Consider the following 12,149-nt stretch of genomic DNA (forward strand, 5'->3'; position numbering starts at 1 on the left):
GGAAAGGGCACGAATCAGTGTCGGTGCCCAGCCATCTTCCCATCTTGAGTTGCTGCTACCCTGCCTGCGACCCCAGATGGAATGAAAATCTCTCTACCCTGTCACCTGTCCAAAGACAGCTTGCCCACCAGGGCTCAGCTTGTGCCCAGCTCTCCCATCGAGCCTCCCCGGACCCCAGCCCACACTGCCCTAACCGCCGAGCTGCACTGCTCTCCCTCCTAAAATCTGACCTCTCCATTTTCAACCTGGCTGGCGACAGCAGTGAACAGGTCATATGGTCCCTGCTCTTGGCGTTTTGTGGCACTAACACAAAAGCAGACAGACCAATAAATGCGAAGGCAACACGGGGGATTCAGATTATTTGAAATGTAACAAGGGTCCCTATATGAGGGAAATTTCACTTGGGTGAAATTTCTATATTCTATACACCTAAAACAAGATAGTGTAAACATTCAGTGTTTAGTGACCTGTTCTAAAACTGAGCTGGCTTTATGGACCAAAAGAGCCTCCATACCTTCAGCCCCTGGGCATCCTAGATCACCTTTGGATCCTTTTGTCCCTGGCACTCCTGGAAGACCCCTCCTTCCAGGGGGTCCTGGGTGACCGAATGCAGGGTCTCCTGGGATTCCTTTCTGGCCATTCATTCCAGGTGACCCGGGAGGGCCTGGGGGCCCCCTAGGGGAGGACCCCTTTTCACCTCCAAACCCTGGATCTCCTATGTCACCATGAAAACCTATTTAACAACAAAAAATGTTTTTAATTATTATATGTACAAGTATAGAAGCAATGTATTTGACTACTACTTTGATAAAAACACATTTCCAAAAAATACAGGGGTACTTACTAAAATTAAGAGCAGCTTAATAGGTAATGTTTTTTATCTACCTTTTGTAGAGAGATAAATTGTAACTTTCTGTTTCCTATAAGCCAATAATGTTCCCCTAATTGTTTTCATTCTCTGGCAAACATTCTAGCTGGACTGATCAGTTTCAACAACACAATAGACAAATAACAGCGTATAATTCATGCTTCAAGCTGGAAGGAACCCTGGCATCTTATAAAATTATCATAATCTAAAAGTTATCACAATATAGCTAAAGGTCTAATGTATCAGGAAAAACCATTTCCCCATTAGGTAGAGATCCTTAGGCCATTGCCTTACTAAAGTCATCATTTTTAGAAATATTCAAAAGTTTTTACCAGACACTCCCAAAACAGGAAAAACACACTTCATTTACCAGGTGGACCCGTTATCTCTGACATTCCTGGTTTGCCACGACACCCTTTGTGCCCATCCGAACCCCTCGGCCCAGGAGCACCCCAGGGTCCTGGAAATCCCTTTGGACCTAAACGATAGCAACAACAAAACACAGACTCAATAAAACACACATCAAATAACAAAATGAGATTTTTTTAAAAAAAATCTATTTAAGTCCTTTTAGGATATTTCTACTTTATGGAAGTAGAGATGTTGCCTATCCTGGCTTACAAAATCGTTTCATGAGTCATATGCTCTAAAGTTTTATACAGTGTGGTTTTGTTAAGCAACCATACTGTAAAGGATTGTTCCTGACAGCCTTTGGAACTTACACCACCATTCAGATGACTTTTTTGGTATCTTCCCATGCTAGGTCTCAAACACAAATATGCAAGCATAGTCCATCCTTATGGGAGGACAGTGGTAGTGGCCAGTGTCTACTCTGATGAGAAGGCAACAGATTAAAGACCAAAATCTATTTCCCTGTTTCTTACTGAATTTGCTTTTAAATGAAGTATTGGCAAAAAAACACCTGCAAAAGGAATTGGGATTTTTAAACCTTCTGTGATTTCCTATTAGGTGCTATCTCAGCTAAAATATATAAATCAGGGACTTTGAATAAGATACAACTGCCAACTTAAAGTTTGAGTATTCACCTCTCTCAAGGTTACAGCTACTGAAAATAATCAATTTTTTTTTTAAATTCATCTATGACCAGGTCCCAGTAAAAGTGAAAATGAACATTCAGTTAGTCAACCAGCAATTCTTCACTCTGCTGATACAGAATTATGCTTCCACACTCTTGCCATTGTCTTGCGCTGCAATGAATGTCCACCCCTGCCCTTTGACCTGGTCATGTGATTTGCCTTGGCCAATGGGATACTGATGACCATGATGCAATCAGAGTATGAAAGAGCCTGAGAGCTGAACCTGCCCTCTTGCATCTCTGCAATCCCACGAGAAGAACCCTGCAATGAGATGCATGCTACAGCCCTGACCTAACGTGCAGCCAGGGACCAAGCCAATAAGTGGAAAACATATTAGATCAGCTTAAACCCAACCAACCTGCAGACTCATGTGAGGGAAAATAAATATTTGCTGTTGTAGCCCACTGACTGCTTGAGGTTGTTTACCCAACATTATTGCTATGAAATTTAATGGTTAGAGAAGATAATGGAGAGCAGTTTGTCATTCAACCTTTAAATATTTTTTTTGTAGCTATGTGAGACAAGAAAGGTCACCTTTAATAGCCATCCCAGTGCTTAATGAGTCAATTTAAGTGAACTCTGAAGAAATAAAAAAATAATTAGGCAAAAATTCCTTATATAGATTTTGACTTTAATTCATCTAAAAACAAGTGATTGATTCAAATGAAGCTGTTGCATGGAAGTATGGGCATTTTGGGGGAATATTTCTGGTTATAAGTTGGTTATCTTGCAAGGTAGAATGGAATAAAACTTACGATAATTAAGTAAATGATCATTTTTCACTCTCAGGGCACAGGAAAAGAAAGAACACATAATTTTAAAACTTTTAAGGAGCATGCTGGACATAGTGGCCCATGCCTGTAATCCTAACACCATGGGAGGCCGAGGCAAGGATCACTTGAGATCAGGAGTTCAAGAATAGCCTGAACAAGATCGAGATCCTGTCTCCACCAAAATTAAAAAATTAGCCGGGTGAGGTGGAGCACACCTGTAGTCCCAGCTACTCGGCAGCTAAGGCAGGAGGATTGCTTGAGCCCTGGAGTTTGAGGTTGCTATGAACTAGGATAATGCCACTGCATTTTAGGTGGGGTGACACAGTGAGACTCTGTCTCAAACAAAACAAAAAGAATTTCAAGAAGCAAACATTTTAATTGATATTGGATCATATCAAGGTAAATCTTGTTACACAAAGATTGTAAAAGCATATCTGGAGTGTACTCAAACCAGTAGACTAGAGGCCCAATTCTGAATTGCTACAGAGGCTATTTTCCCCTAATCCCATAGTCCCTCAAAACATTGTAATAACTTTGAAAATACCCTAACTATTAATAGTTGTCGGAGGATTTGCTATTGGTTTATCTGTCTTGCCAGTTCTTTTACCCTGGGAAGTATAGAAGACGGTAACTTTTCATTGGTAATACCTGGAGGTCCATCAAAACCTGGTGGGCCTGGCCTTCCGGGATAGGTTACATTACAAGAAATTATGTCACCTGCAATGGAAAAAAAAAAATAAGAGGCATTCACATAACTGATAGCCCAGTGCAATGTGTGACTCAATAACAACTTGCTCAAGATATTTTTCCATATAGTATATGCAGAATTCAAAGGATAAGAAGACTCCCAAGTATCATTAGATCACTTAAACTGCTTTTATGCTGAATTTCTAGATTTGTCTTTAAATCTTACTTTCAACTGTCAGAGGAGTTATAAACATAAGAAAAATATATTTTTATTTATTTATTTATTTATTTCATCATATTATGGAGGTACAAATATTGTTAGGGTTACAAATATTGCCCCTGCCCCCCCTTTCTCCCCCCGATGTGTCCAATCCCCCGGTGGTGTGCATATAAGAAAAATATTGATTCCAAAAAGTATCAGTTCCAATAACCTAGAAAAAAACAATGTATCTGCAGGCCCATAGAGATCTATTACATGCATATCGAACATAGTAGAATCAGAAGCTTTGATAAATCATAAAATAGCAACAAGTGGCCAGTACTGAGTTCAGAAGATTTGGCTCCTGGTTTGGACATGGGGGAATTATGCAAATGAAGAGACGGGGCCAAATATTAATAGCAGCTACCATTTCTTGAGGGCCTGCCCTGGGTCAGGTGCTTTAAATCTACTGTCTCTTATTGTTCTAATGACTCAGTAATGTATTTATTGTCATTCCTCATTTTAATGGGTGAGGAAAATAAGACTCCCAAGTTTGTGCCTCTGAGTTGCCATCCTCTTTTAAAATTGAATGTTCCTCTTTTATAAATAGAAATAATATCTCATAATATATATAACTTTATATGCTCTCAAATCAAAGACGTATGAGATAAATAAAAATTGATGTTAGATTTTGTTGGGTTCTAAACCATGAAGTTATACCTTATCAAATACCAAGGTATTTGCTTTTTTGTGTTGTCAAAACAAGAACCAAAGATATTATTTTATTCTAGAACTTCACAATTAATAATGTAGCCCAAGGTATATGTACATATCATAAAAGAAAAAACTTAAAACTGTTTTTGCCACATTCATAAAAATTTTCATCTATAATCCCAAAAGTCATTTATTGTTCAAAATGCATATCTGTCAAATATATTTACAATACCTTCTTTTTTCTCTCTAGAATGATTACAAATGGTTTTTTTATGGACAATGACATTTTAAATGGAACACTAGGATTTTTAAATTAAAATACAATTCATTACCTCCAAAGATCATAAAAAATCAATATGTGCTTTAAATACATATATATTATGTATACATGTATTTAATTTTAATACAGTAAGATTGTATAAGTGCATGCTGAGAAACGAATGAGATGCAATTTTGATATGCCAAACAAATAAAGCAACAAAGATATCTTAGCATTTTAAGGATTGTTTAAAAATATTGATTGTGCTGTAATGTCGCGCCCGCCTCGCCAGCAAGGAAGACGCGGCAACTGGAGTTCTTCTGACAGTGCTTTAATGGGGTTCCCTTTAGACTTACATGATGCGGAAGACCCTGAGCACAAGCTCTCACACACTTATATACTCTAAGGAAGGAGGGAAGTGATGGGGATAGGTTAAAAGCGCGCGAGGGTTATTACTGATAGGCCAAGCTAAGATCCTTCATATACATACTTATAGAACGGGCCAGGACTTACTCTGCGCATGCGCTGAACTTGTTTACTACAGGCGGGCCACCGGAAATCGGCGCCATCTTGTAATGGCGTTGTCACCGCGCCCCACATCTCCCCCTGTTTTATTAATTTAAGGAGAGCTGAGCAACCGTTCAGCACCGTCCTTCGACCGTGCGATCAAGGTTGCAGAGCCTCACTTTCACCAGCAACCACCTTACCTCGTGCAATGAGCAAAACTCGGAGGTGTGCGAAGGCTGGCTGTGGGATAGGAGACATGCCTTATCTGGTGCAATGGGAGAAATCCCTCAGAGTGCAAAGGCCATGTCTGCCAAAATACCTGGGGGTAGGAGCGCGTGCAACCCAAAACTAGGCTAACCCTTAAGCATGGTCAACCACACCTGTGTAGGCTGTCCCAGTTCAAGTGCAGCAAATGCCTGTGCCAATACCACATGGTCCCTCTGTCTCTGGGCCTGCAGCCTACAGATGGCCCACAGCCCGCTGCCAGCCGCAGCAAGCAGCAAGATGGCCGTGGCTGCAAGACCGAAACAGAGTCATAGAGCTAGGAGCTTTAACAGAAACAGGAATGTATCTAGGCAAGCGGGTAACAATGGCAGAGGGGTGAGACGTGGCATTCTAACACAATGTATAATTGCACGTATTAGAGGAACAGTTCACATGTGTACCAGAGGGTTTTTCCGTGGATACCACCCAGATAAACGGGGGCCAAACACAGACAGGTGTAGGGGCAAAGGTCGAGTTTCGCCCTCCCGCAATCACCCTCACAGAACCTTCAAAAGAGTCGCTAAGATTCCATGCGAAACTAGCATTCCCTGCCATACCCCCAGCCACCAATGGACAGGGGGGCCAAGTCCGTGCAGCTTCCGTTAACCCCACACAAAACACAAAGTCCCCTTCAAGGAGAAGGATAAGCAGGGGAAAACTGATGCGTCATGTGTCACAGGCAACGGCAGGGGAAGCACTGACAGGATCCCCCAGCGTGGCTCCGCTGCCATCCTCGCGATCATCCATACTGTCGTCAGGAGGAGTAGCCACTGGGTCCCCATGCTGCTCTGGAGGCTGCTGCACCGTTCTAGTCAGCCGCGTGGGCACCCAGATGGGATTGTCCTGGTCCAGTAGTCAAGCAGGCCCTTGTTGTATTACTCCAGTCATCAGGGGTCATAGCTAAGTTACCAAGCCTCTCAAACGAGCTCCCGCTGACTTGCTTTGGTCTGGCTCCTCCCTATCATTACTCTGAGTATCCTCAGCTGAACAACATCTACCGCTTCATTTATTCCTACCACATTACTTGTATCGCTAATCACATCTTTTTGAATTTTGTCATCTTTTCCCAATTTCTCTTGGCTGTCTTCCTTTTTAAGTCCAACTTCACTATCAACTGCCTAAATATCTGCCTCATTTTCTCCAGTCTCTTGAGAAACTAAATCTATTGTTTGAATAGCAGTATCTTTAATTTCTTCAGATTTTACATTTCTTTCTCTCCCTTTTCTTCTTTCTCTCCCTTTTCTTCTTTGCTCTGACTCTCGCTCCGGCGCTCTGGCTCTGGCTCTGGCTCTGGCTCTGGCTCTGGCTCTGGCTCTGGCTCTGGCTCTGGCTCTCACGCCTACCTTGGTCAGCAAAGGTCCGAATTCGATTCCGTCCCACGCGTCAGTTCTGAACTCTCCTTTATCGAGGTCGTCTCCGCTGGTGCCTCAAAGTTCGGTTCCCGGGTTTCGGCACCACTTGGTGCCTCAAAGTTGTTTCCCGGGTTTCGGCACCACTTGGTGCCTCAAAGTTGTTTCGGTTCCCGGGTTTCGGTTCGGTTCCCGGGTTTCGGCACCACTTGTCGCGCCCGCCTCGCCAGCAAGGAAGACGCGGCAACTGGAGTTCTTCTGACAGTGCTTTAATGGGGTTCCCTTTAGACTTACATGATGCGGAAGACCCTGAGCACAAGCTCTCACACACTTATATACTCTAAGGAAGGAGGGAAGTGATGGGGATAGGTTAAAAGCGCGCGAGGGTTATTACTGATAGGCCAAGCTAAGATCCTTCATATACATACTTATAGAACAGGCCAGGACTTACTCTGCGCATGCGCTGAACTTGTTTACTACAGGCGGGCCACCGGAAATCGGCGCCATCTTGTAATGGTGTTGTCACCGCGCCCCACACTGTAAGGCTTTTGTTTTATAAGCTTGGAGGTTTCAACAGCACCTACGTGGAATTTTATTTAGCTGCTGTACCATACCTGTAACAACTCTCCCCAGAAGAGACTCACTTTAGCTTCCATGATTCTACTTGACATTCTGCTACAAAAACATTCAAAATTACCTTTCTGACCCTTCAAGCCGTCAGGGCCCCTCACACCTGGGCGGCCTGGAGCTCCTGGTTGACCCCTCTCTCCTGGTGGCCCAGGAAATCCCAGTCCTGGGGGCCCCACAGGTCCTGCTTTCCCTGGGGGGCCTGGAGGTCCAGGAGGTCCTTTACTGCCTGGAGCTGCTTCTTCACGGTCCCCCTGGGAATGTTTATGTCATGAGTCCATTATCAATGTTTGAAAGTCTATGAATTCAAAACAGTCATTGTAGGTTACAGATATATGCAAAAAGTCCACAATTCCAGGAGACAGGTACTCAGTGGGAAATGTAATTTAAAATAATTAACTTAGATTATCTCTTTATATTTTACATACATATTTTACATCTTTATAAACATATATTTGATATGGGTATATGTGTTAGGCCTCAAATACAGAAAGTGTGTGTGTTATGCCTTAAATACAGAATAAGAAATTTTATGTACAACTATTCTGTAGTATAAAATATAGAAATAAGTAAATCTAGGGAGGTGGTGGGCTTATAAATTTTGAGTAAGTTCTTATGTATTTGGAATTATTTTCCTGCATTTTTATGAGAAGGTACAGGGATGGACTCTTACCACCGTCCACATCTGTGGGTAAATGGCTAACAAATCCTTCCCCCTCCTGCATAAGAATTTGACCTTAACTGTCTAATTCATTCCTCTAGAAACTTGATAAAAATTAGATCATCAACTACATTGCTAGGCACCATTGCTTATGGTAAAGTTGATCCCTAGATGCAAAATTTGCATTTGGTGTGGAAGGACTTTGAAGGCCTGTGGGAAGCGCTCATGAGAGCTTCCCTGAGTGGTGGCTCCTATAACTGGCAGGTCCCTTGGAGGGTCCCCAAAAGCTGTGCTGTGGAGATGACAGCTCCTGTGGGGAATGAGGCTTTCAAGTCAGGGCTGGTCCCACCTCTGCTATATGTGAGTCTAGTCTTCTTGGACCCTGGCTGAATGAACGAACAGCTGCAAGGACCCTCGTATGCAAGGAGCACCCGATACTGCCCTGCTGGCAAGTGGAGGGTCCTGTCTGCTGTCCTTCTGAGTGGCCTGGTCCCAAATGTGGTCTATGACAGTCTCATGGATCTGGACTGTTTCAGTGAATCTCAGAAGACCTCAAGTGGGTGCTATAGAAATTCCCCAATTTGATTTATAGCGCACGTTGGTTTTTCACAGTTAGATGAGTACATTAGGATAATTATCACTCCGTGCCATTGGTTTCTAAATAGTGAAAGAATTAGTTAAGCAAAGATTACCATGCCTAAAGCAGAGACCATTCTCATACTTAACACCAGCAGAAAGAACGGAAAGCTATAAACACCATCTAACCCAATTTCCAAACCTCTCTCTTTTATTCACTTGGATTCTGTCTGAAGGGTGTTCGCATACAATCAGGACATGGTCCCTCCCGATCACAACCCTCTCAATGACTCCCCATTGCCTGTGGCAGGCAGCACAGGGTGGTGGGAATAGCGTGCACTTTGGAATAAGACAGAATCCCACTTAGCCTTCTTGATAGATGGGTAACCTTCATTTCCTTATTGTAAAATTGGAAAGATAAGATGACGACTGTTATGAGTAAAAAAGAAAACATCCAGCCCAGTTTCTGTGACCTTGTAAGCATTCAAAAATACCTCAAAAGCCCAAGATATTTTAAGTTCCTAAGCACTGGGCCGTGTCAACTCTTTTCTTATGACCTTCATTTCCTACACATGGTGTCCACCCAAAACATGTTTGATATATGCAGAAACATCATCTATTGGTAGGATTTTCCATCAGCTAATATGCCGATTTGGTGGATTTGCACTAGTTCATCCTGTCTTGCTACTTCTCCTCATGTGCACCAGGAAACAGAACTGAAGCTAATTATCAGGGCCTAATCAGGAGCTAATTATCTATCTTTACCTTACAGAGTCAATCAAATAGACCGAAAACCAGTGAGGGCTTTGTAAGATACAAGGGTCCCAGAAGAAAATTAACACCGGAGAGTGATACAAAGGCTCAGGACAGAAAGTCTTGCTGTGACTCAGCTGCCAATGAGGATGTCAGACCACCTCTGATTATGCCATCCATACCTTTTTGAACAATTATCTTCTGGTGGCAGGGGGCCAAAGGTGATTCTAATTTACAGCATGTTGGCATTTACTGAGTTGCACGTTGGTAAATGAAGAAGGGGGAAAGAGATGCTTGTGTGATCATATAGGAAAGTGAAATTCTGTCGCAGGAGAAGAATTACACATACCGGAGGCCCTGGGTCCCCCTTTTCTCCAGCATGTCCATCCCGACCATGCCGTCCCGGCTGCCCTGGAAATCCTGGGGGCCCATCAGGACCTCTTTCTCCTTTGTGCCCTGGGAATAGAGACCAAAAGATATTCAAGCTGTTATCAGCAGACGGTGAAGTAGAAGGAGACAGAGGACAAAAGACCAAGACAATGTCCTTGACTCTGGGCTGGCAGACTTTTCTCTGAGTATAGATCAGTTGCCCAAAGTCACACAAACCATGCCAAAGCCAGAGGGGAGAATGACAATTGCCAAACCCATTGAGCCTCTTTATTGGGGAAATGCTCCTTTGCCCATTCCAACAAGGAAGCAGTGTGGGGAGGCGCCAATCACAGACTCTCCCTCCGCCTGTGTGATGTTGAACACGGCACTCTAACACCTGACCATAGTCAATGGCAGAATGGTCCATGGTTGGGCAATGCCCTAAACTCATCGCTTCAAATCCGAGTTCACGTCAATGAAGATTTAAATATGTGACTAAAGGAATATTTCAGATAAGAAACAAGGGATTTCCTCAACAGTCATACGACTCTATATAGGGTGGAGAGTATTTTTTTAATCAGTCTCAACAATCCTAAATTATAAAGAATTGATCTGTGGCCACAGGGGAAATTAGTGCAAGAGGATGGTCCATATATCGCTCATAAACTGCAGGGGGCTAAGTGATTGGTTACGCTGACCTTTAACTCTGGGTACAACTGTGTCACCCTTTGCTCCTTTGTTGCCAGGTGATCCCGAGGCACCAGGTTTTCCCTTGTTGAAAAATAAGAGCAAAAAATTAGATTAATTGTGAGGGGTCGAAAGTTATTCACATTTGTGTATATCTAATCTCTCTCTTCTTCCCTCCTAAATCTCTTATTAAAGATTCTGGCTTAGCATTCTTGGTCTTTTCCCCTTCCCTGCCTTTTAAGGTGGTCCTACCTTACGAAATCATGAAAAAGCTGGTGAAATCTGAATAAGGTCTGTGCCTGAGTTAACAGAAATGTCCCAATGTCAGTCTCCTGGTTTTGATAATGTCCCATGGTCATGTAAGTTATCACTGGTGCAAGCTGGGTGGGTAGAAGGGAACTCTGTATTATCGTGCAACCTTTTGTAAGTCTTCAACCATCTCAAATAAAAATTTGTAATTAAAATTTTTTTCTTTTATCCTGGGCTCTGTAATGTAGAATTCAGAAGAAAGAGGAGAGTGGGTCAACTCTTCAGCCATGAGAGCTGAAGTAGAGGTTTAGGGCTAAGTCTGTGATGCAAAAAGCATGGAAGGCTGGGTGCAGTGGCTCACATTTATAATCCCAGCACTTTAGGAAGCCAAGGTGGGAGGGTCACTTGAGGCCAGGAGTTTAAGACCAACCTGGGCAGTATAGCGAGACCTCATCCCTACCAAAAAAAAAAATTAGCTGGGCAGGATGGTGCCCACCTGTAGTCCCAGCTGCTTGGGGAGCTGAGGCAGGAGGATGGATTGAGCCCTGGAGTTTGAGATTACAGTGAGCTGTGATGGTGTACACTATACTCCAGCCTGGATGAGACAGTGAAACCCTATCTCAGAAAAACAGTAATAATAAAAATAAAAATAGAATAGCTTGAAAATAATGTGATGTTAAGGAAAGTTGATGAGCAAGAGAATGGAACATAAGGGCCTTTGCTGTAGTCAATGTATTTCCTTTGCATAGCAAGTAAACAACGAATTTTGGCTAATGGGTGTATCATCTTTCTGCCTCAACATTGCTCTGAGACTGGACTATTTGACTCATGCTTTCTAAGTGTTACTTATTATTGAATATCAAACAAAGTCAAAAATATAAAAATTTGTCAGGACATAGGGTGGCCAAGCATCACATCAAATACCATGACAGACACACCATGCACACCCTGAGGTTACTTATCTGGTGGCATCAGTAATCAAAGGCACAGACAAGAAACTGGAAGGAGGCAAAAATGACTGGGCAGCCCATTTGCTTTTTCACACAAATGCTGCTTCCTTGTCTCACTTTCTTATAACCTAACAATGTGTCCAAACAAGCTGAACTGTTTTTGTCACTGGTCTCTAACTGACGAGCCGTGAGCTATGAAGGGGAGGAGAGGACCAGTAGGGATAAGTGCAATGGCAGTGCCGGGCAGCAACAGCGAAGCCAAAAATGTATGCAATAGGCATAAAAACTCAAATGCACAAAAGGGTTGGGAGCCATTTAGTGTAAAGAAAATATAGCTAGCTCCTCACACAGCTCAACATTCCTGAAACCATCGCTCTGGTACAGCGATGTCGCTCATGGTCACTCTGTTTGTGACCATGTGAGACATCTAGAAGGTGGGTGGAACAAATTTCTTAGTAGAAATCAATAAATTAGACAGAAGAACTTTGGAAATTATAAAGTGCTTACACGGGTTGAGTGTTGTTTTAATTCTCATTTTCACTCTATATGCTAAGTCTTAA

At 42.8% G+C, this 12,149-nt stretch overlaps 1 protein-coding gene across 2 annotated transcripts in view; it reads right to left on the reverse strand.

Annotated features, from left to right (window-relative positions):
• COL4A4 (collagen type IV alpha 4 chain) overlaps positions 1-12,149 on the reverse strand; it is a 119,589-nt gene that overhangs the window by 42,682 nt on the left and 64,758 nt on the right. For both annotated transcript variants that reach the window (XM_076005995.1, XM_076005994.1), the window contains exons 23-28: positions 10,402-10,474; positions 9,684-9,790; positions 7,415-7,598; positions 3,387-3,455; positions 1,239-1,346; positions 515-733 (exon numbers count right to left, since the gene is read on the reverse strand). In XM_076005995.1, the coding sequence (XP_075862110.1) occupies positions 515-733; positions 1,239-1,346; positions 3,387-3,455; positions 7,415-7,598; positions 9,684-9,790; positions 10,402-10,474 (760 nt within the window). The remainder of the gene's footprint in view (positions 1-514; positions 734-1,238; positions 1,347-3,386; positions 3,456-7,414; positions 7,599-9,683; positions 9,791-10,401; positions 10,475-12,149) is intronic.

The sequence above is a fragment of the Microcebus murinus genome, chromosome 8, assembly GCF_040939455.1.
Source record: "Microcebus murinus isolate Inina chromosome 8, M.murinus_Inina_mat1.0, whole genome shotgun sequence".
NCBI classification, from domain to species: Eukaryota; Metazoa; Chordata; class Mammalia; order Primates; family Cheirogaleidae; genus Microcebus; species Microcebus murinus.